This window comes from Dendropsophus ebraccatus, chromosome 3 (genome assembly GCF_027789765.1).
Source record: "Dendropsophus ebraccatus isolate aDenEbr1 chromosome 3, aDenEbr1.pat, whole genome shotgun sequence".
Lineage (NCBI taxonomy): Eukaryota > Metazoa > Chordata > Amphibia > Anura > Hylidae > Dendropsophus > Dendropsophus ebraccatus.
In genome coordinates, this window is record NC_091456.1 from 190,108,554 (window position 1) to 190,133,967 (window position 25,414).

The 25,414-nt window shown below is 45.9% G+C and overlaps 1 protein-coding gene across 3 annotated transcripts in view; it reads right to left on the minus strand.

Moving 5' to 3' along the window:
- LOC138786708 (zinc finger protein 420-like) overlaps positions 1 to 25,414 on the minus strand; it is a 77,417-nt gene that overhangs the window by 13,930 nt on the left and 38,073 nt on the right. The window contains exons 1-3 of one of the 3 annotated variants that reach the window (XM_069963703.1): positions 1,069 to 1,246; positions 547 to 714; positions 330 to 453 (exon numbers count right to left, since the gene is read on the minus strand). In XM_069963703.1, the coding sequence (XP_069819804.1) occupies positions 330 to 453; positions 547 to 714; positions 1,069 to 1,146 (370 nt within the window). In that variant the 5' untranslated portion in view covers positions 1,147 to 1,246. Of the gene's footprint in view, positions 1 to 329; positions 454 to 546; positions 715 to 1,068; positions 1,247 to 17,620; positions 20,154 to 25,414 lie in introns of those variants that run through there. The other 2 variants (XM_069963704.1, XM_069963702.1) reach the window with 2 other exon arrangements.

Below are 25,414 nucleotides of genomic sequence, written 5' to 3' on the forward strand. Positions count from 1 at the left end.
CTCATCACTGCTCACATCTGTCTCTTCTTCTTCTTCTTTTACTGTCATATCTGGAGCATTAATCTCAATTAGATCTTCCCCCTGATTCATAAGATGTGAGAAATATAGTAAAAGTCATCAGAAAGTAGGAGAAGTCAGGTGGGATGTACAGATCATAGGGAACATCTCCATCTACCTGATCCTGATCCTGTGGGAGAAGAGGACGGGGACATCTCTCTGGTGCTGTTCTCTTACTGGATCTGACTGGAGGGAACACATACAGAGACTGAATTCATTCTTTCCATCCAGATAATACAGAGAGGAGGTGTGTATATAGTCCTGTCTATTACCTGCTGATGGGAGGGGCTGCTGATCCTCCAGCATCACATCCTTGTACTGATCCTTGTGTCCTTCTACATACTCCCACTCCTCCATGGAGAAATAGACCGCCACGTCCTGACACCTTATAGGAACCTGACACACACAATGGTCACAAAGTCATCCCCCCCACCCCTCCAGTGGTGTTACTGTATAATGTCCCAGCATTCCCAGCAGCCACAGTCTCACCTCTCCACTCAGCAGCTCCACCATCTTGTTGGTGACTTCTAGGATCTTCTCTTCCTCCATTTCCTCATGTATCAGGGGCCCCGGGATTGGGCTCAGGGTTCTTCCCCATCCTTCACACCCAGGGGCCCCACAGCGCCCACTAGAGGACTTCTTCACTACTGTGTAATCCTGTGTATGGAGAGACACATTACTATCACTCCATCCATTCCCAGAATCCCTCACCTCTCCAGTCCTATCCATCTGTTATTCCATAGATAAGAATGATGTCATGATGACATCACTCCCAGAATCCCTCACCTCTCCAGTCCTATCCATCTGTTATTCCATAGATAAGAATGATGTCATGATGACATCACTCCCAGAATCCCTCACCTCTCCAGTCCTATCCATCTGTTATTCCATAGATAAGAATGATGTCATGATGACATCACTCCCAGAATCCCGCACCTCTCCAGTCCTATCCATCTGTTATTCCATAGATAAGAATGATGTCATGATGACATCACTCCCAGAATCCCTCACCTCCCCAGTAAGCAGGAAGAGTATGTGTAGGGTGAGGGTTATTATCCTCTCGGCCATCTTGTCTCTGTCTCTCTCCATGGTTGATGGGTCGGTCTCTTATATAGAAGATATCAGCAGAGGATCCTGGAGAGATGAATAGAAAGTAGAGGATACAATGGATAATAAAGAATGGGAAGAAAAAGTACAACAAACCCGGCACAGCGATAGGAAGAGACAAGTTATGAATGTGTAAGATGTTTGAGCTCCTGTGATGTCAGAGAAAGAAAATTAACAAATATAACTCTGGGAGCGCTTAAAGGGATTATCCAATGTGATCCCCCCATACTGCCCCCCTCCCCCTTAGCACAGCTGGATGCCCCCTCTCCCCTGAACACTGTAAATCTCCTACCTGTCTGGCAGCCAGTGGGCAGATCCCAGGAGGCGGCAGCAGCAGCAGAGCACACTAGCAGGAGGAGGGGGAGGGGCAGGGAGTATTTACACATGTACCTTGTGTCTGGCCCCTCCTCCTCTCCAGTGATTGGTGCTCCGGAGGCAAGGGGCGGGGCATTCCAGCAGCTGCTGATAAACAAGTCAGGAAGCCGCCTGCAGAGCTGTACAGGAGCCGTGTGCTTCCCCTGTGCTTCCAGGACCTGCCATGATGTCACAGTCATGTGATCAGTCACATGGAGGAGGAGTCACATGATCAGGGGCTGCTGCTCAGTGTATGCAGGACTCTGCTGTGCTGGATGAGCTGTGTGTATGCAGCAGAGCTGTCTGTGTGTGATGTGTGTGGAGCAGAGCTGTGTATGTGTGTTATATATGCTGCAGCAGAGCCCTGTGTGTAATGTACATGTAGCTGAGCTGTATGTGTGTAATGTACATGTAGCTGAGCTGTATGTGTGTAATGTACATGTAGCTGAGCTGTATGTGTGTAATGTACATGTAGCTGAGCTGTATGTGTGTAATGTACATGTAGCTGAGCTGTATATGTATGTAATGTACATGTAGCTGAGCTGTATATGTGTGTAATGTACATGTAGCTGAGCTGTATGTGTGTAATGTACATGTAGCTGAGCTGTATGTGTGTAATGTACATGTAGCTGAGCTGTATATGTGTGTAATGTACATGTAGCTGAGCTGTATATGTGTAATGTACATGTAGCTGAGCTGTGTATGTGTAATGTACATGTAGCTGAGCTGTATATGTGTAATGTACATGTAGCTGAGCTGTATGTGTGTAATGTACATGTAGCTGAGCTGTATATGTGTGTAATGTACATGTAGCTGAGCTGTGTGTGTGTAATGTACATGTAGCTGAGCTGTATATGTGTAATGTACATGTAGCTGAGCTGTATATGTGTAATGTACATGTAGCTGAGCTGTATGTGTGTAATGTACATGTAGCTGAGCTGTATGTGTGTAATGTACATGTAGCTGAGCTGTATGTGTGTAATGTACATGTAGCTGAGCTGTATATGTGTAATGTACATGTAGCTGAGCTGTATATGTGTAATGTACATGTAGCTGAGCTGTATGTGTGTAATGTACATGTAGCTGAGCTGTATGTGTGTAATGTACATGTAGCTGAGCTGTACAAGTTAGGGCCAGAAATATTTGGACAGTGACACAAGTTTTGTTATTTAGCTGTTTACAAAAACATGTTCAGAAATACAATTCTATATATAATATGGGCTGAAAGTGCACACTCCCAGCTGCAATATGAGAGTTTCCACATCCAAATCGGAGAAAGGGTTTAGGAATCATAGCTCTGTAATGCATAGCCTCCTCTTTTTTAAGGGACCAAAAGTAATTGGACAATGGACTCTAAGGGCTGCAATTAACTTTGAAGGCGTCTCCCTCGTTAACCTGTAATCAATGAAGTAGGTAAGAGGTCTGGGGTTGATTCCAGGTGTGTGGTTTTGCATTTGGAAGCTGTTGCTATGACCAGACAACATGCGGTCACAGGAACTCTCAATTGAGGTGAAGCAGAACATCCTGAGGCTGAAAAAAAAGGAAAAATCCATCAGAGAGATAGCAGACATGAGAGATAGCAGACATGCTTGGAGTAGCAAAATCAACAGTCGGGTACATTCTGAGAAAAAAGGAATTGACTGGTGAGCTTGGGAACTCAAAAAGGCCTGGGCGTCCACGGAAGACAACAGTGGTGGATGATCGCCGCATACTTTCTTTGGTGAAGAAGAACCCGTTCACAACATCAATGGAAGTCCAGAACACTCTCAGGGAAGTAGGTGGATCTGTCTCTAAGTCAACAGTAAAGAGAAGACTCCATGAAAGTAAATACAAAGGGTTCACATCTAGATGCAAACCATTCATCAATTCCAAAAATAGACAGGCCAGAGTTACATTTGCCGAAAAACACTTCAAGAAGCCAGCTCAGTTCTGGAAAAGTATTCTATGGACAGATGAGACAAAGATCAACCTGTACCAGAATGATGGGAAGAAAAAAGTTTGGAGAAGAAAGAGAACGGCACATGATCCAAGGCACACCACATCCTCTGTAAAACATGGTGGAGGCAACGTGATGGCATGGGCATGCATGGCTTTCAATGGCACTGGGTCACTTGTGTTTATTGATGACATAACAGCACACAAGAGTAGCCAGATGAATTCTGAAGTGTACCGGGATATACTTTCAGCTCAGATTCAGCCAAATGCTGCAAAGTAGATCGGACGGCGCTTCATAGTACAGATGGACAATGACCCCAAGCATACAGCCAAAGCTACCCAGGAGTTCATGAGTGCAAAAAAGTGGAACATTCTGCAATGGCCAAGTCAATCACCAGATCTTAACCCAATTGATCATGCATTTCACTTGCTCAAATCCAGACTTAAGACGGAAAGACCCACAAACAAGCAAGACCTGAAGTCTGCGGAGGTAAAGGCCTGGCAAAGCATTAAGAAGGAGGAAACCCAGCGTTTGGTGATATCCATGGGTTCCAGACTTAAGGCAGTGATTGTCTCCAAAGGATTTGCAACAAAATATTGAAAAAAAATATATTTTGTTTGGGTTATGTTTATTTGTCCAATTACTTTTGAGCTCCTAAAATGTGGAGTGTTTGTAAAGAAATGTGCACAATTCCTACATTTTCTATCAGATATTTTTGTTCAACCCTTCAAATTAAACGTTACAATCTGCACTTAAATTCTGTTTTAGAGGTTTCATTTCAAATCCAATGCGGTGGCATGCAGAGCCCAACTCGCCAAAATTGTGTCACTGTCCAAATATTTCTGGCCCTAACTGTATGTGTGTAATGTACATGTAGCTGAGCTGTATATGTGTGTAATGTACATGTAGCTGAGCTGTATGTGTGTAATGTACATGTAGCTGAGCTGTATATGTGTGTAATGTACATGTAGCTGAGCTGTATATGTGTAATGTACATGTAGCTGAGCTGTATGTGTGTAATGTACATGTAGCTGAGCTGTATGTGTGTAATGTACATGTAGCTGAGCTGTATATGTGTAATGTACATGTAGCTGAGCTGTATATGTGTAATGTACATGTAGCTGAGCTGTATGTGTGTACAGTAGAGCTGTATGTGTGTAATGTACATGTAGCTGAGCTGTATGTGTGTAATGTACATGTAGCTGAGCTGTATATGTGTATAATGTACATGTAGCTGAGCTGTATATGTGTAATGTACATGTAGCTGAGCTGTATGTGTACACAGTAGAGCTGTATATGTGTAATGTACATGTAGCTGAGCTGTATATGTGTGTAATGTACATGTAGCTGAGCTGTATGTGTGTAATGTACATGTAGCTGGCTGTATGTGTGTAATGTACATGTAGCTGAGCTGTATGTGTGTAATGTACATGTAGCTGAGCTGTATATATGTGTAATGTACATGTAGCTGAGCTGTGTGTGTGTAATGTACATGTAGCTGAGCTGTGTGTGTGTAATGTACATGTAGCTGAGCTGTATGTGTGTAATGTACATGTAGCTCTCTCTCTCTATATATATATCTATATATATTATACTTGGAGGTCTCCTAGTAATGTATAATACACAACACCAGCTCAGTATTAGTAAAGTTACACTAGAACGTCTGTATTGTGCCATACCGTGATCTCTTATTCTAAACACCTGCGGATTCCATCCTCCGTCCAAAGAATGAACACGTTCATTCTTTGGACAGAGGGCGGAATCCGCCCGTGCATAAAATGGAGTCATGGACACGGGTGGAGACCCCCGTCCCGTCCCCCATCCTCGGAGTTAGTGGGAAGATCGTCCGGGAACTGATCTTCCCACTGCTGGATAAAGGTTACCACCCGTACGGGGATAACTTTTATACCAGCACCCCCTCTTCTGGTCCCTCGCTGCCCGAGCTACTGTAGCTTGCGGCACGATCCGAACATATCAGAAGCAGTAATAGAGCCCTAATATTTAGCAGCCATGGAGCGGACCCAGCACTTCTGGATATGAAGGACCCCGTATCGCACCAGGACAACATTTTCCAGGTGACGTCCCCCACACAGGAGAACAGGAGACCCCAGAAGACGTGCAGAGTGTGGCGTAACAGGGGGATCAGGAAGGACAACATTTTCCAGTGTGACACCTGTCCTGATCACCCCGACCTCTGCATACTGGATCGCTCCAAGGCGCACCACACGTCACTGGGGTTCTACATTATCTAAATTCTGTCCCTTATTCCTATTTCAGGGGTCACGTTGATCCAGGGATTATTCTGATCGCCATTATGGAGTCGGGAAGGAATTTTTTCCCAGTGATGAGGCTACTGTCGTCTGCCTCACGAGGGGTTTTTGCCTTCCTCTGGATCAACACAGGTTGAATTTGATGGACACCTGTCATTTTCAACCTTATAAACTAATAATTGGCCTAATACCCCCAAATAAATTAGAATTGTCCCTTTTCCCCAGCTAAATAGGTATGGCCGCCATTCCCATTAGAGGATGCCATGATGCAATTACAAAGCCTCTGTGCGGCCAGGACAGTAGAAACCCCCCACAAGTGACCCCATTCTGGAAACTACACCCCATAAGGAATTTACAGTGCTGGCCAAAAGTATTGGCACCCCTGCAATTCTGTCAGATACTACTCAATTTCTTCCAGAATATGATTGAAATCACAAATGCTTTGGTATTAATCTATTCATTTAATTTGTCTTGAATGGAAAACCACAAAAAGAATTGTCAAAAAGCCAAATTGGATATAATTCCACACCAAACATAAAAAAGGTATTGGCACCCTTAGAAAAATCATGTGATGCTTTTCTAATTTGTGTAATTAAAGGGGTTGTTCACCATATTTTTTTTTCTTTCAAATTAACTGGTCCCAGAAAGTGCCAGAGATTTGTAATGTACTTCTATTAAAAAATCTCATGTCTTCCAGTACTTATCAGCTGCTGTATGTTTTGCAGGAAGTAGTGGTATTCTTTTCAGTCTGACACAGTGCTCTCTGCTGCCACCTCTGTCCATGTCAGGAAATGTCAGGAACAGGACTAATATCCATAGAAAACCTCTCTCCTGCTCTCCAGACTGGAAATAATTCAACTTCCTGTGGGACATACGGCAGCTTATAAGTACTGGAAGACTTGAGATTTTCTAATAGAAGTAAATTACAAATCTCTGGCACTTGCTGGGACCAGTTGATTTGAAAAAAAAAAAAAAAAAGGTGAAACATCCCCTTTAACAGCGCCTGTTACTTACCTGTGGCACATAACAGGTGGTGGCAATAACTAAATCACACTTGCAGCCAGTTGAAATGGATTTAAGTGGACTCAACCTCTGTCCTGTGTCCTTGTATGACCACATTGAGCATGGAGAAAGGAAAGAAGACCAAAGAACTGTCTGAGGACTTGAGAAGCCAAATTGTGAGGAAGCATGAGCAATGTCAAGGCTACAAGTCCATCTCCAAAGACCTGAATGTTCCTGTGTCTACCGTGCGCAGTGTCATCAAGGAGTGTAAAGCCCATGGCACTGTGGCTAACCTCCCGAGATGTGGGCACTGTGGCTAACCTCCCGAGATGTGGGCACTGTGGCTAACCTCCCGAGATGTGGGCACTGCGGCTAACCTCCCGAGATGTGGGCACTGCGGCTAACCTCCCGAGATGTGGGCACTGCGGCTAACCTCCCGATATGTGGGCACTGCGGCTAACCTCCCTAGATGTGGGCACTGCGGCTAACCTCCCGAGATGTGGGCACTGCGGCTAACCTCCCGAGATGTGGGCACTGCGGCTAACCTCCCTAGATGTGGGCACTGCGGCTAGCCTCCCGAGATGTAGGCACTGTGGCTAACCTCCCGAGATGTAGGCACTGTGGCTAACCTCCCGAGATGTGGGCACTGTGGCTAACCTCCCGAGATTGGGCACTGTGGCTAACCTCCCGAGATGTGGGCACTGTGGCTAACCTCCCGAGATGTGGGCACTGTGGCTAACCTCCCGAGATGTGGGCACTGTGGCTAACCTCCCTAGATGTGGGCACTGTGGCTAACCTCCCTAGATGTGGGCACTGTGGCTAACCTGCCTAGATGTGGGCAATGTGGCTAACCTCCCTAGATGTGGGCACTGTGGCTAACCTCCCTAGATGTGGGCACTGTGGCTAACCTCACTAGATGTGGGCACTGTGGCTAACCTCCCTAGATGTGGGCACTGTGGCTAACCTCCCTAGATGTGGGCACTGTGGCTAACCTCCCGAGATGTGGGCACTGTGGCTAACCTCCCTAGATGTGGGCACTGTGGCTAACCTCCCTAGATGTGGGCACTGTGGCTAACCTCCCGAGATGTGGGCACTGTGGCTAACCTCCCGAGATGTGAGCACTGTGGCTAACCTCCCTAGATGTGGGCACTGTGGCTAACCTCCCTAGATGTGGGCACTGTGGCTAACCTCCCTAGATGTGGGCACTGTGGCTAACCTCCCTAGATGTGGGCACTGTGGCTAACCTCCCGAGATGTGGGCACTGTGGCTAACCTCCCGAGATGTGGGCACTGTGGCTAACCTCCCGAGATGTGGGCACTGTGGCTAACCTCCCGAGATGTGGGCACTGTGGCTAACCTCCCGAGATGTGGGCACTGTGGCTAACCTCCCTAGATGTGGGCACTGTGGCTAACCTCCCTAGATGTGGGCACTGTGGCTAACCTCCCTAGATGTGGGCACTGTGGCTAACCTCCCTAGATGTGGGCACTGTGGCTAACCTCCCTAGATGTGGGCACTGTGGCTAACCTCCCTAGATATGGGCACTGCGGCTAACCTCCCTAGATGTGGGCACTGTGGCTAACCTCCCGAGATGTGGACAGAAAAGAAAAATTGACAAGAGATCTCAACGAAAGATTGTGCGGATGGTGGCTAAAGAACTTTGACTAACATCCAAACAAGTTCTAGCTGCCCTGCAGTCCGAGGGTACAACAGTGTCACCCCGTACCCTGTATCCATCAGCGTCTGAATGTGAAGGGACTCTATGGTAGGAGACCCAGGAAGACCCCACTTCTGACCCAGAGACATAAAAAAGTTGGAGTTTGCCAAAACTTACCCGAGAAAGCCTGGAAGAATGTTTTCTGGTCAGATGAGACAAAAGTAGAGTTTTTTGTGAAAAGGCATCAACATAGAGTTTACAGGGAAAAAAGAGGCTTTTAAAGAAAAGAACCCGGTCCCTACAGTCACACATGGCGGAGGTTCCCTGATGTTTTGGGGTTGCTTTGCTGTCTTTGGCACTGGACTGCTTGACCGTGTGCATGGCATTATGAAGTCTGAAGACTACCAACACATTGTGCAGCATAATGTAGGGCCCAGTGTGAGAAAGCTGAGGTCAGAGGTCATGGGTCTCCCTCAGAGGTCATGGGTCTTCCAGCAGGACAATGACCCAAAACACACTTCAGAAAGCACTAGAAAACAGTTTGAGAGAAAGCACTGGAGCCTTCTAAAGTGGCCAGCAATGAGTCCAGACCAGAATCCCATAGAACACCTGTGGAGAGATCTCACAATGGCCGCCTGGAGAAGGCGCCCTTCAAATCTCAGGGACCTGGAGCAATCTGCCAAAGAAGAATGGTCTAAAATTCCAGCCGAGCATTGTAAGAGACTCATTGATAATCACCAGAAGCGGATTTTGTCTAAAGGTTGTGCTACCAAGTATTAGGCTTAGGGTGCCAATACTTTTGTCCGGCCCATTTTTGGAGTTTTGTGTAAAATGATTTTACTTTTTTTTTTCATTCTCTTTTGTGTTTTTTCATTGCAAGCAAAATAAATGAAGATATTATTACCAAAGCCTTTGTGATTGCAATTATTTTCTGAAAGAAACTGAGTATTATCTGACAGAATTGCAGGGGTCCCAATACTTTTGGCCAGCACTGTAACAAGGGGGGCAGCGGGGATATGGCCCCCTGGTGACGGGCACATTTGTGCTGTGAAAATGGAAAAAAAAATATTTTTTATTTTCACACTACATGTCCTACATATGTGCTAGTCACCAGTGGGGTCAATATGCTCACTGCACCCCTTGTTAGATTCCTTGAGGGGTGTACGTACCAGAATGGGGTCACTTGTGGGGGGTTTCTAATGTCCTGGCAGCACAGGAGCTTTGTAATTGCGACATGGCCTCCATCCTCCATTCCAGCCTCTAAATGGCGCTCTGTCCCTTTGGTGGCTCGCCCTGTGCCCATATGGCACATTATGCCCACATGTGGGGTATTTTCGTACTCAGGGGAAATTACCCTACACGTTTTGTGTTCATTTTATTTTAAAGCCCTTGTGGAAATAGAAAAAATAAAGGCTGGAACAACATTTAGTGTAAAAATTTTTAATTAATTAATTTTAATTAATCTTATCTTGATTTTTTTCATTTTCACAAGGGGATAAAAAAAAAAACACAAAATGTGTAGAGCAATTTCCCCTGAGTACAGAAATACCACACATGTGGACATAAAGCGCCATGCGGGTGCAGGGTAATCCTCCGAAGGGAAGGAGCGCCATTTGGTTTTTGAAGGCTGGATTTGGCTGGAATAGATTTCGAGGGCCTTGTTGTATTTAAAAGGCCTCTGTGTTGCCAAGACAGTTGAACCCCCCACAAGTGACCCCATTCTGGAAACTACACCCCTCAGGGAATGTAACAAGGGGTGCAGTGAGGATATGGACCCCTTGATAACGGGCACATTTGTGCCGTGAAAGTGAAAAATTTAAAATTTTCCCTTTCACGTCACATTGTTCCACATTTGTGCCCGTCACCAGTGGGGTCCATATGCTCACTGCACCCCTTGTTAGATTCCTTGAGGGGTGTAGTTTCCAGAATGGGGTCACTTGTGGGGGGTTTCCAGTGTCTTGGCAGCACGAGGGCTCTGTAAATGCGACATGGCCCTTGAAATCCATTCCAGTGAAATCCAGCTTCCAAAAGCCAATTGGCGCTCCTTCCCTTTGGAGGCTCGTCCTGCGCCCGCTTGGCACCTTATGTCCACATGTGGGGTATTTCCGTATTCGGGAGAAACTGCGCTACACGTTTTGTATTTTTTTTTCTTTTATCCCCTTATAAAAATGAAAATTAAAGGCTAGAACAACGTTTTAGTGTAAAAAATAGAATTTTTCCTTTTTTACACCATATTGTTATGAAAATCTGTGAAGCACCTGCGGGGTCCAAATGCTCACCGCACCCCTTGTTACATTCCTCGAGGGGTGTAGCTTTCTAAATGGTGTCCCTTTAGGGGTGTTTTTTAGGTTTTGGCACCCCAGAGCCTCTGCCAGCCTGAAGTGGTACAGTCAAAAATAACCAAATACTGTATAACGGAGGCGTTGAAATTCACTAGGCGCTCCTTTATATCTGAGGCTTGTGGTTGCGTCAAATAGCGCAATAGGGCCACATATGGGGTATTTCTATAAACTGCAGAAACGGGGCAATAAATATTGGGGTGCATTTCTCTGGTAAGTTTATAATTATGAAAAATATTGGATTACAATAAAATCTCTGCACAGACAATTAAAATTTTCTAATTTCTTACACACTTAGCGTTAATTTCTGTGATTCCCCTAAAGGGTTAAAAAAACTTTTTGGATGTGCTTTTGCAGAGTGTGGGGGGGTGCAGTTTCTGAAATGGGGTGCTTTGTGGTGCTTTCTAACATACAGTCCCCTCAAATACATTTTAAGGCTATGTTCACACTACGTATATTTGAGGCTGTATATTTGAGGCTGTATAGTAACCAAAACCAGGAGTGGATTGAAAACACAGAAAGGATCTGTTCACATAATGTTGTAATTGAGTGGATGGCCGCCATTTAATGGCAAATATTTTCTGTTATTTTAAAACAACGGCTGTTGTATTGAAATAATGGAAGTTTATTACCGTTATATGGCAGCCATCCACTCAATTACAACATTATGTGAACAGATCCTTTCTGTGTTTTCAATCCACTCCTGGTTTTGGTTGCTATGAGGACCTGACATGAGGACCAAATACAGCCTCAAATATACATAGTGTGAACCCAGCCTAAATCTGAACAGGTCTCTAAAAATATCTGATTTTGAAATTTTACTAAAAATTTGGAAAATTGCTGCTAATGTTTTAAGTTTTTTATTGTCTAAAAAAAAAAAAAAAGAAAGATAGTTTAATAAATGCCGCCAACATAAAGTAGACATGTTGCTAATGCTATTTAATATATAATTTATGTGGTATAACCATTTTCTGTATAAGCAGACAAGTTTCAAAGTTGGAAAAATGCATTTTTTCACATTTTTTTTCATGTTATTTTGTACTGGGGGAAGGAGACTGAATAGATAATAACACTATGGAGGGAATTGTTAGTCTCACCATGGGCAGAGGGGGGGGGCTGATTATAGCTCTATAGGGTACACAGGGAGCTGCGGTCAGTAAGTGCAGTGAGTACACTTACTAATAATATACAGTCATGGCCAAAAGTTTTGAGAATGATACAAATATTAAATTTTACAAAGTCTACTGCTTCAGTTTTTAAAATGGCAATTTGCATATACTCCAGAATGTTATATAGTGATCAGCTTAACAGCAAGTACTTGCTAAGTCAATATTTGCCTAGAAAATGAACTTTATCCCCCAAAACACATTTCAACATCATTGCAGCCCTGCTTTAAAAGGACCAGCTAACATCGTTTCAGTGATTGCTCCATTAACACAGGTGTGGGTGTTGATGATCAATCTGTCATGATTAAGTAAGAATGACACCACTGGACACTTTAAAAGGAGGCTGGTGCTTGGCATCATTGTTTCTCTTCTGTTAACCATAGTTATCTCTAAAGAAACACGTGCAGTCATCATTGCACTGCACAAAAATGGCCTAACAGGGAAGAGTATCGCAGCTAGAAAGATTGCACCTCAGTCAACAATCTATCGCATCATCAAGAACTTTAAGGAGAGAGGTTCCATTGTTGCCAAAAAAGCTCCAGGGCGCCCAAGACCAGCAAGTGCCAGGACCGTCTCTTAAAAGTGTTTCAGCTGCCGGATCGGGCTACCAGCAGTGCAGAGCTTGCTCAGGAATGGCAGCAGGCAGGTGTGAGGGCATCTGCACGCACTGTGAGGCTGAGACTCTTGGAGCAAGGCCTGGTCTCAAGGAGGGCAGCAAAAAAGTCACCTCTCTCCAGAAAAAACATCAGGGACAGACTGATATTCTGCAAAAGGTACAGGGAGTGGACTGCTGAGGACTGGGGGAAAGTCATTTTCTCTGATAAATCCCCTTTCTGATAGTTTGGGACATCTGGAAAACAGCTTATTCGGAGAAGACGAGGTGAGCGCTACCACCAGCCTTTTCTCATGCCAACTGTAAAGCATCCTGAAACCATTCATGTGTAGGGTTGTTTCTCAGCCAAGGGAATCGGCTCCCTCACAGCCATAAATAAAGAATGGGACCAGAATGTCCTCCAAGAGCAACTTCACCCACCCATCCAAGAGCAGTTTGGCGATCAACAATGCCTTTTCCAGCATGATGGAGCACCTTGCCATAAAGCAAAGGTGATGACTAAATGGCTCAGGGAACAAAACATAGAGATTTACTTCCGGTTCCGGCGCCATACTGTAAAGACGTGCAGGACCGGAGCTCCGTGAGAGACCTCACATATCCTAGCTTTAGACCCGCACAACGGAAGACTAAAGGCACCCTGAACGCCAGACTCTCACCCGGGTGAGAAGTTGGATGGACCGATTCGTCCTGACCATGGGGAAAGTCCGAGGAAAAGGGCAAAGCAAGTCCGAGAAGGAGGCGGCGCAGGGAACTAAGATGGCTGCTCCAGCCTCCGCTCCAGAATCGCGGGCTAACTCTCCCTCCCACTCTTCCGTATGCTATTCGGATGAGGAACAAGATTCGGTGAGGATTGACTACAAGAAGTTGGCACTCGAGGTGGCCAAAAGAATAGCGCCCGATATTCAGGATACCTTAGTGGCTACTGTATCCTCCTCCTTGCAACAGATGCAGACGGAGATAGCCCATCATGGCCGCCGCCGAGATGCAAATGCTGGAGATGCTGGAGGAAGTGTCACCCTCGGTGGAGACTATACTGTCTGACCTTACTGAAGAAAATCGCAGATTATGGGACAAACTCCAGGACTTAGAAGACCGATCCAGGAGAAATAATTTGCGTGTGATCGGGCTCCCTGAATCGGTGGCACAACGAGACCTTGCAGTACTTTGTGAGTCTACCATTCCTAAACTGTTGGGCTTGGACCGTGTCTGCAAGGTGGAAAGGGCACATCGTTTAGGCCCAGACCGGAAGCTCCCATAGAGGTATCCCACCCGGCACTTCAGCAAAGAATACGTCCGAGGCAAGTAATTGTACGATACCTGGACTATGTAGATAAGACTGACATTATGAAGGCCTTTAGACGGAAGGGCTCGGATCTTATGCTTCAAGGAGCTAAATTGCTAATGTTCGGGGATTACTCCGCTGAGACTACTAGGCGACGCAAGCTATTTTCCCCACTCTGCACCATGCTTTTCGAGAAACAAATCCGTTTTGCTCTCCTCTACCCGGCCGTGCTGCAAGTGTTCCATCCGGATGGCTCGATGTCCAACTATCGTACCCCTGAAGACGCTTCCTGCAAAGTGGGTTCCTCCTTCTGAAATCCCTGGGGCTGCATACCTCGCTACTGGCCTTACCATGTTTCAGATAGTGACATGGAATGTCAAAGGCCTCAGGTCTCCTCACAAAAGGGTTGCAATACTGCGCCATCTGAAAAAACTAAAGCCTGATCTGGCTCTCCTGCAGGAGACCCATCTTGACTCTACAGACTTTTTCAGGATGAGGAAACTCTGGGTCAAGGAAGTCCATGGGTCTCCTGCGGTAGAGCATAATGGCGCATAATGGCTTATAAAGCCTCCAAACAAAAAGTGATTACCTCTGCTGTGGCAATCTACAGTGCCACTTTGAGCGAAACTTACACTAAATTCCTACAGTTCCCCTCAGATGTCACCAGAGAGGCTTGGCAACTGGCTCGATCAAATTAAGAGTCGTGGTTGAGGAGAGGACTTGCATCGCTCCCACTTTGATTCCCTTTTGTTCAGACATGGGAACAAGCGAGATATGCGAAAGGTCCCTATTCCCCTCAACACATTACTCAGCTGAGAGACATGGCGGGGGTGGTTAGGAAGCATCCTCAGGAAATTAATGGTGTTTTGCAAACCTTTTATCATAAATTATACACATCAGATGTTATTGCCCAGACTGCGCCTCCAGACTTCCTTCAGGGTCTCCCTGAACTTTCTGAAGAGGATAGGACATTACTTAATTCACCCGTGACGGCGGAGGAGATTAAGAGTGTAATCTCCCAACTCAATGCCCATAAGGCCCCTGGCCCTGATGGCCTAACAGAGGATTTTTTTTTTAATCCTTAGCGAGGAAATCACACCTTCTCTCTTATCCTTATACTCTCTTTACATGGAGGGGGAACCGGTTCCGATCTCGTCCAACACGGCTTACATCAAGGTTCTGTTGAAACCCGGAAAGGATCCCCTAAATCCAAATTCCTATAGACCCATCTCACTATTAAATTTAGACTTAAAGATCATATCCAAAATCATGGCAGATAGGTTGGCCATGATCCTACCGGATCTGATTTCCCCGGCCCAGGTGAGCTTTGTCCGGGGAAGAGCGGCAGTAGCCAATATCCGAAAAGTTATGGCCGTGTTGGACGGGGTGAAGTTGAGACCCCATGGACGTCCATCCCCAGCTCTCCTGTCCATAGATGCTGAAAAAGCGTTCGACAGTGTGAGCTGGGGAGGGATGTTCCAGGTATTGGGAGCAATGGGCTTTGGTGGAGCTTTCTTGTCCTTCCTACATGGGCTATATTCCTCCCCCCACGCTAGAATACACACCCCGGGCTTTCTTTCCAGGCCCTTTGCACTACTTAAGGGAACGCGGCAAGGGTGCCCGTTGCCCCCGTTGTTATTTAATTTGGCCATAGAACCCTTGTCGCGTAGACTACAAAAAGCCAGAGATTTCACAGGAATAACGGTGGGGACCATGGAGTTAAAATGTACATTTTTTGCGGATGACATCCTCGTCTTCTTAGACCGTCCCAGGGAAGATTTAGCGGCTGTCTTCCGTCATTTGGAGCTCTTTGGCTCCTACTCAGGTTTCAAGGTAAACATAGACAAAAGTGAACTCCTAATGCTGTCTCCCGTTGGTTCGGAAGGGAGGAGGGGTGATCCACCGCTCCTGGTTAAACAGGCGGCCAAACATATAACATATCTGGGAATTAGGATAGGAAAAGTAGCTAGCTCCTTATACTCACTGAATTTTCCTCCTCTATTTAAAAAACTACAGGCAGACCTAACGAGATGGTCTTCTCTTCCTCTCCCTCTGCTGGCACGGGTGTCGCTGCTAAAAATTATGGGCTTTGGAAAACTGCTGTATCCTCTACAGACTATACCGGTGCTACTCAGACATGTGGATGTTTCTTTGCTCGCTTCGGCCTTTACTAAGTTCATATGGGCTGGCAAACGTCCGAGAATAGCTCGTAAAAAGCTGATTCTACCACAACTGAAAGGGGGGCTTAATCTACCTGATGTAAGGTGTTATAACTTGGCTTGTCTATTACGCCACGGTGTAGACTGGTTGAGGGGTTCCAGCACATATTCCAATTTCACCCTAGAATCGCAAATGGTAACGCCATGGTCTTTTAATGGACTTCTTCACACAAGGTTTGCAAAACTACCTAAGGACATAAAAAACAGCATCCTGTTTAGGGATACCATCAAAGGATGGCAACATGCGCGTAAGCTGTTAGGCCTGCCCATGCTAATGAGCTCCTATATGGACTTATGGCATCACCCGGAATTTGATGTATCAAATTCTCACCCGTCTTTCCAACAATGGAGGAGGGTTGGTATTCACACTACTTCTGCCTTGATTAACACGTCGGAATCTAGATACTTGACCTTCCAGGAGGTCCAGTCGGCTTATGGCTTAACTTCACGACACTTTTTGGAATATGGCCAGATAAAAAGTTTTTTGTTCTCTAGACTCAGGGATTTGCGAGGGGAACTGACATCTAACCCTCTCTGGGGCTATATTGAATCTACTAATGCCACCCATTCTCTAGCCTCTCTTAATGCAACACTGCGGGATGCCTGTACTACAGGAACATTCCCTTCACTGTTTAAATATTGGAGTGAAAAATTACCCTTGCCTGACCTTACCGAACAGATAGAAGAGTTGGGTGGATGTACGGTCGGCAATTATCTGCGAACAATAGAGGGAAACTTTCTATAAAATCACACATCATGCCACATACGGATTCAATGCACCTAGGACACCCGATCACTCGGATAGGATTGTAGCATGCCCCAATTGTGGAGATCCACTGACTGATTTATATCATGGGCTTTACATCTGCATGAAGGTGATGCCATTTTGGCGTGCCTTGACAGAGTTGTTACAGCACAAACTGCACATATCTGTGCCAGTGGATCCCCACATGATGGTGCTTCACATTTCCCCGACTGGAGCCACTGTTCCCCGACTGGTCCATATATTTCTCTTAGTTGCCAAAAGATGCTTACTTGCTAGATGGTTAGTACCAGAAATCCCTACTACAGATCATGTCCTCTCTCAGGTAAAGAGATATCTGCTAATGGATCAGCTGGATGCGGAACCCCAAAGGGAAACCTAGGTCAAATCATTTATTAAGAAATGGAGGAAATTTATTGTGTCCTTCTTGGAACCAGAGGAGATCTATGCAGTAATGAGACCATTCCGGAATACCAAATGGTATCTGCAAGCGGATGTCGCAGGCTCTCTCGGTGAGTTGCGCCTTCCGGACTAGGGATAGAAAAGGCCTAGGGGTTGGCGGGACCCCACTTCGCAGGATTGGGAAGGGAGGGGGATGGGGAGGGGGGGTTATTTGGTTCTAATTTGGGCATAAATGTTGGCATATCCCGGATGACTTTGATTGTCATTATACTCTTCATTGTTGTACTTCTATGACATGCCTTTACTCAAAATAAAAAATATGTTTGCAAAAAAAAAAAACACAGAGATTTTGGGTCCATGGCCTGGAAACTCCCCAGATCTTAATCCCATATAGAACTTGTGGTCAATCATCAAGAGACAGGTGGACAAACAGAAACCAACAATTCTGACAAAATGTAAGCATTGATTGTGCAATTATATTTCTGTATGAGATAAAAACATCTGACAAACACACATAAAAAAGAGAGGGCAGCAGACATTTGAAAATAGAATATTTGTGTCATTCTCAAAACTTTTGGCCATGACTGTACACATTACTATTCTACTAGACATGAGAGAATTTACAGTAGGAATGAAGGGAATCACTTTGTTTCTATCTGACATCTGCTCATCAGGCTGCAATCTTTTATGTCTGCTCCGCTCCATGCCGCTCCTCACCAGGTGCTGGGAAAAGATGGATCCAGTCCTATGAAACTTTCCCAGGACTGGATCCATCTTTTCAAGCAGACTTCAAAGCCGGCAGCCTGATGAGCAGAATGCAGATAGGAAAGAAGCCATTCCCTTCGTTCCTACTGTAAATTCACTCATCTCTATTTTTTACTATAATAAGCAGATTTTCCTTAATCATCCTTTAGAATTCTTTATATTCATTAACCTCATTGTCAATTGGAAAATGGCTGCTCCCTTTTGTGATTTTTTTCATGAACCACAAGATATGATTTCAAATTAAAACATTTCCCACAATCTGAACATGAAAATGGCTTCTCCCCTGTGTGAGTTCTCTGATGTGTAACAAGATATGATTTCCGAATAAAACATTTCCCACATTCCAAACATGAAAATGGCTTCTCCCCAGTGTGAATTCTCTGATGCGTAACAAGATCTGATTTCCGAATAAAACATTTCCCACATTCTGAACATAAAAATGGCTTCTCCCCAGTGTGAGTTCTCTGATGCTTAACTAGACATGATTTCTCAGTAAAACATTTCCCACATTCTGAACATGAAAATGGCTTCTCCCCTGTGTGAATTCTTTCATGGTTAACAAGCTTTGATCTTTGCATGAAACATTTCCCACATTCTAAACATGAAAATGGCTTCTCTCCTGTGTGAATTCTTTGATGTTCAACAAGTTTTGATTTGTTTTTAAAACATTTCCCACATTCTGAACATGAAAATGGCTTCTCCCCTGTGTGAGTTCTCTGATGCGTAACAAGATCAGATATCCGAATAAAACATTTCCCACATTCCAAACATGAAAATGCCTTCTCCCCACTGTGAGTTCTCTGATGCTTAACTAGAAATGATTTCTCAGTAAAACATTTCCCACATTCTGAACATGAAAATGGCTTCTCCCCTGTGTGAATTCTTTCATGGTAAACAAGCTTTGATCTTTGAATGAAACATTTCCCACATTCTGAACATGAAAATGGCTTCTCCCCAGTGTGAGTTCTCTGATGCTTAACTAGACCTGATTTCTCAGTAAAACATTTCCCACATTCTGAACAAGAAAATGGCTTTTCCCCTGTGTGAGCTCGTTGATGCTTAACTAGACCTGATTTCTCAATAAAACATTTCCCACATTCTGAACATGAAAATGGCTTCTCCCCTGTGTGAATTCTTTCATGGGTAACAAGCTTTGATCTCTTAATGAAACATTTCCCACATTCTGAACATGAAAATAGCTTCTCTCCTGTGTGAATTCTTTGATGTTCAACAAGTTTTGATTTGCTTTTAAAAGATTTCTCACATTCTGAACATGAAAATGGCTTCTCCCCAGTGTGAGTTCTCTGATGCTTAACTAGACATGATTTCTCAGTAAAACATTTCCCACATTCTGAACATGAAAATGGCTTCTCCCCTGTGTGAATTCTTTCATGGTTAACAAGCTTTGATCTTTGAATGAAACATTTCCCACATTCTAAACATGAAAATGGCTTCTCCCCTGTGTGAATTCTTTGATGTTCAACAAGTTTTGATTTGCTTTTAAAACATTTCCCACATTCTGAACATGAAAATGGCTTCTCCCCTGTGTGAGTTCTCTGATGTGTAACAAGATCAGATATCCGAATAAAACATTTCCCACATTCTAAACATGAAAATGGCTTCTCTCCTGTGTGAATTCTTTGATGTTCAACAAGTTTTGATTTGCTTTTAAAACATTTCCCACATTCTAAACATGAAAATGGCTTCTCTCCTGTGTGAATTCTTTGATGTTCAACAAGTTTTGATTTGCTTTTAAAACATTTCCCACATTCTGAACATGAAAATGGCTTCTCCCCCATGTGATTTCTCTGATGATTAACAAGATCTGATTTTTGATTAAAATATTTCTCACATTCCGAACATGAAGGTGGCTTCTCGCCTGTGTGATTTCTCCTATGCCTAACAAAATCTGATTTCTGATTAAAACATTTGCCACATTCTGAACATGAAACTGCCTTCTCCCCTGTAAGATATTTTTCGTGTTGTAAATCTGAAAACTGAGTCTTTCCTGTATTTTCTCTTTGATGTTCATCGTCTTCTCTGTAAATGTCAGCTTGCTGTGATGGAGCAGAAGATGGGACTTGTATAACAGGATGAGATGAGAGATCTTTGCTGTGAGGGGCTGAGGGTGTATCTGGGATAGTGGACGGCTCCTCATATGTATCTTGTGTGATATGATCCTCTGAGGAGATCTGATGTCCCCCTGAGCTCCTGGTAGAATCATCTGCAAAGGAGAAAACACCATTTCTCTTATTTCCCAGTAATAGAAGCTTATACATATTGTCAGGGAGTCCTGGGGTCCGGGAAGATGGAAGTCCCTTGTCTAGACCCGCAACCCCTGTCCCTACCTGCTTGCACCCCTAGGCTAACCCCTAGGGCAGCAACTGGGCGACAGTCCCTAGCTTACCTAGGGATACGGGGAGGTAGACAGTACACACAGATAGGTATATACAAACAGTTCAGGCAGTCCGAGTCAGCAACAGGAGGTCACGTTAAAATCTGAATCAGCAAACAGGGGGTAAACAGAGTCCGGTCCTAGGTCAAACACAAGAAGTAACGCAGTACAGAGGATGAGGCAGAGGCAAATGCGAAGTCCAAGTGTCAAATAGCAAGCAGAACAATAAGATACGCTGGTGTAGCTGGAGACCAAACATACACTGGCAACTTCAAGGTGTAAATCACCAGCTTAAATGCTACCAGAGCTCCCCCCCCAGCCCCTGATAGGAGCAAGGAGACACCAATAGCAGCCAGGGAGCCCTCCCCTGTACTCAGAAAGGAGCAAGCCTCAGGAGAATGCAACACCTGAAGGCTTAACCCCACGAGCACCAGAGAGGAGTCAGGAGAAAGGCATGAGACTGGGTGTCGGCTCCCTGGCAGCAGAGCAAGAAGTGTGAACAGGTCAGAAAGAAATCGGGCCTCGGCTGATTCTTCCAGCCGAGTTCACACACACAGACTGAACTCTAACACATATTGCAGACATGGAAAGTTACTCTTTTTTATGTAACATAATAAGAATGATCAGATCTGTTCCCATCCACAGGAAGTGTCAGGGAGAAGAATCTAGAAGCTGGAGGCCGGGGAGATGACGTCCTTAGTAGGAAAAGTAATGGAAACTCTTCTCAAATAAAAAACAGGACTACTAACCCCCTACATACCGATAACCTGCAGGACCCCAACCAGCATGGCGTTACTGGGGGCAGATCATGGCCTTTTTTCTCATTTTCTGCATAAGTCACGTGGTGCAGTGAGGTCCCCGACCCGGCTGGCCTCTGGCTACATACATCCTTGGTAAGTGCTCAGAGACTTCCACACAGCTCTCTGGATGACCCTCCCCGAATAAGAGACGTCACAGAGACTCCCCGGTCCAGGGTCTATACTGTCAGGGTGGTGGAGGTTTCTGCCCAACACAGTACACACGGCCCCCCCCAAACCCACCTTGGACCTTGGCTAATTGGTGCAGTACTCTGCCAGGATGGTTGTGTAAGATAGCCTAGGGTTGAATAAGAGGACATCATACGGTTAGAATAAGTAGAGAATAAGACCACCTTTTGTCAAACAAGTCCAGTGACTGTCAGGTTTGGTAGCACGAGTCCCAGGCTTGAACTCCCAGGCGAAGCTAACCCCGATCGTCGGCGAGGGAGGGCCGGTTTCGAAACGGCAAAGGAGAGGACAACCCCAGGCAAAGCTCGGGATCCTCGGCACCGTCATGTGACTACGCTGCGGACAGGATAGCATAAGAAGATCCGGCAGCAACATCCAGGGATGGCGCGCTGGTTTAACACGAGGCAGCCTCACAGTCTCGGAGTCGAGTCGGAGGCTGCGGTTCGTTGCTGGATGAGTGTGGGGCTGAGAGACTTGCCACCGGACATCTTGGGAAAGCTCTTAGTACCTGTGGAGGCGGTAAGATCTTTCTATAACCCTGAGCTGTAAGCCAGGAATGAACTAACTACTGCATACCCTCATACCCCCACTGATACCCCTGCATTCCTGTGTATATGACTGGGGGACCGGGGGAATTCCTGAGGTGCAGTAAGTACTCCAAGAGTGACAAGTAATATCTGCAGGCTAGTATTGCCAGATCCAGCTCATAGCCGGAAGACTTCTAATTGTAATATTGCAGTATCTCCAAGGTATGAGGTCCGTCCTGTATTATAGAGCTCATGGCCGCTGGCTGGGGTCATTAATGATAACTAATGTTTATTTTGTAGACTTTTGTGGAGCAGTCCCGTTACCTTCCTCCTCCTGGATAAGAGATCAGGATGCCGACAAAAGCACAACCTAGGAGGCCGGGGGTGTTCAAGATCTGCAACAGCCCCAGAAGATAGAAAAATATTTTAAATCTCCTTTAACTAATACTAAGACTCGCGGCCAGAAAAATGTTTCCCCCAATGCAGGGGCTGTGAGCAAAGGAGCTTGTTATGCTGCTCTAGAGTTAGGGCCCTATTCCACAGTAACGAATCGGCCGATTATCGCTCGGTGGAATAGAGAGAACGATCAGCCGATGATCGTGTCATCGGCTGATCGTTCATTTAGGGCCAGACCTAAAATCATCGTTCCCCCACCGCGCATCGCTACGATTGAATAGCGATTTGATGATTTGAGAAGCAGCATACATTACCTGTCAGGTCTTCTGCTCCGCTCTGTCTTCCTCCCCGGGTCCCGCGCGCTCTACCTTCAGAATGGCCGGTCAGCTGACAGAGCGCTTAGCCACTCACAGGCCGGGACCGCCACGGCCTGTGATTGGCTGAGTGGCCTGCCAGCTGACAGGCCAGTCTGAAGCTAGAGCACGCGGGACCCGGGGAGGAAGACAGAGTGGAGCAGAAGACCTGACAGGTAATGTATGATGCTGCAAGGACATCGTTAATGATGTCCCTGCAGCCCTCGCTCATCGATCATTGGGCCGTGGAATAGGCCCAGGAAACGAGTGCCGATCTAGCAGATCGGCGCTCGTTTACATCGTTGATCGGGCCCTACTCGGCCTGTGGAATAGGGCCCTTAGAGGACGGAGCTTCTATCCCTGGGGCACTGGTGTCTGATGTTGTCTAAAATCCTCTCAGAAGTACTGAGGTGTAACTCTGGAATGTCTGAGATGAGGATGCAAATTGGCGGACTGGTCACGGATGTGTCATTAATCCGGGACCATCTCAATAAAATTAGAGACCGGGTTCATAAAGTGGAAAAAACTGTAGATCCCATACAGGCACAGTTAAAAAACCTGGAGGTTGAGATGAAATCCCTTAAATCTAACTATGGCTCAGTGACTAGTCGTCTCACAGACATGGAGGACAGGTCTCGACGTGCCAATATTAGAATGGTGGGTCTCCCGGAGGGGGCGGAAGGAGAGAAGTGCATTGATTTCTGCGTCCAGTGGATAAAGGATAACATGGATGCCTCTCTCCTTTCACCGTATTTTGATGTAGAGAGGGTACATCAAGTGCCATTTAAGCCGCCCCCTCCGGGCGCCTCGCCTAGAACTTTGTTGGTTAAAATTATGTCTTGCAGGGATAGGGACATCATCCTCAGGCATTTGAGGCAGAACGGAGAAGTTCTATTTAATGGTAATAAGATTTCACTCTCTCCAGATTACTCAAAAGCAACACAGAAACAGAGGGAATCTTTTAAAGATGTTAAGCGTAAGGGTCCTATTCCACGGGCCGAGGAGTGTCCGATCAATGATGTTAACGAGCAGCGATCTGCTAGATAGGTTCGCCTCTCCTGTGGTTACCTCGTGGATCCGGAGCTATGTGAGGACCAGCGGCGCCCTGCGGGAGGAGGCCGAGCGTGGACGCGGGTCCCGGGCTGCTGGAGGGAGCGTGTCCGGGGGGTGATTGGCTGCCGGAGACGGGCATCGGAGCATGGCGGAAGATGAGGGAGCCAGGCGCAGCATGGTGTCGGCTGCGTGAAGACGCGGCCGCCTGCCCGGGGAGCTCACGTGGGCCGCGGCCAATGCGCCCTGTCACGTGGGGCAGGGCGCGTCATAAGAGCGGACGGATGAGCTGCAGAGCACCTCACTTGAAGCAGGGTCCCGGTGAGAGCGGGCCCTGCTTGAGAACCTGCCTGAGAACCTGCTCTGGTTGTTTGCGCCTGCTGGTGAAGCACTGAGGGGGTAAGCTCCTTTGGAAGGAGGTTTCCTTTTGACTATATCTCATGGCACCCTCTGACCCTTTGAACTGTTCTGTGCTGGGTCCTCCCCCCCCTTAGGATGGTTCGGACGCCAGACGATTATTAACTATGTTTGCTGGGGCTGCGATGGAGCGGCTGGAAGATCAGTGGGGAGACCCGGTGGCAGAGGGTTCTCCCCCGGATGTGGTGATCCCACTTTTGTGCCAGTGGGGATGGCGGTGGCAGCGCCGCCCTATTGGTACTGGGGATATTGGCTAGGTGGTGTTTGGAGGAGCGATCAATAGCAGCTCCATGCAGACGGGGGGAGGGCAATATGGCCGACTTTAAAATGGAGGATCATACGGTTTGAGGAACCTCAACATGGTATAATAGCTGATATTTACTATCTGTTGGACACCATCGTATCGTAATCAGTAACATTGCTTTACAGACACAAGTAAAGTGGATTGGCCCGTTTGGCTGGAGATACGAAGCTATCAACTGATCTTTGTATGTTGCTCATAGTGCCGGTCCTCAGCTTGAACTGATTCCTCTGCTTCGCTACGTCTGACCGGTAACTGGGTCTAACTTCTCTTTAAAACTGCTTCGGCGGGGAGGACTGTACGTTTGTACTAACGCCTACATTTTCCTTCTCGATTATAACAGCGGTTGGTAACCCTCACTCCTTAGTGAGTGGAAGAAAGACAGCAAGTTCCTGACCTTCTCCTCCATGAGGTGGAAAGATGAAATAAGTGACTTTGGCGGAAGCTGTTTTTCCTTGATGACTTTGGCTAATTATTACTAACTCTTTCACTAATTCTATCTGCGGAAATAATTTATATGCCCTTTTGCTCCCTTTCACGCTGGTCCCCCTTGGTTTCTTGTTTGCTGGACATAATCAATTCCTTACTGTGTGGTCTGTTCTAGCGCTCTCTTCCGGTCCCCCCTGCCAGGTCTGAGAGCGTCGGTAGGGACTCTCCCTTAGTGGGGAGGAATAATTTTGTGTATACTTTTGCTTGTATCTATGAATGTTTTGCTAATCTAATTGTCTTCTGTGACTCATTGTCTGGGGGGGGGGTTGTTAGACTTACAAAGCGAAGCCGACTGACACACCAGAGAGACTGTGGGGCTGCGGGTGGGCTGATAGCTAGCCGGGTCATCGCCCCTGCCATTTCTGAGTAACTAAATCTGGTTGTAGTGGTTTTGCCTTTTTTTTTTTTTTTTTTTTTTTCCTGATCCCTGTATAATGGCTTCTAGGAAAGCTCACAAAAATAACAGCCCTAAACAAGAGGCTAGGAAAAGTCTTGGTAAGATCGACAAATTATTTAACTCTCCTACGGCTGGTAAATCCAAAGACCTGAACAAGATCGGAGGGGATTGTGC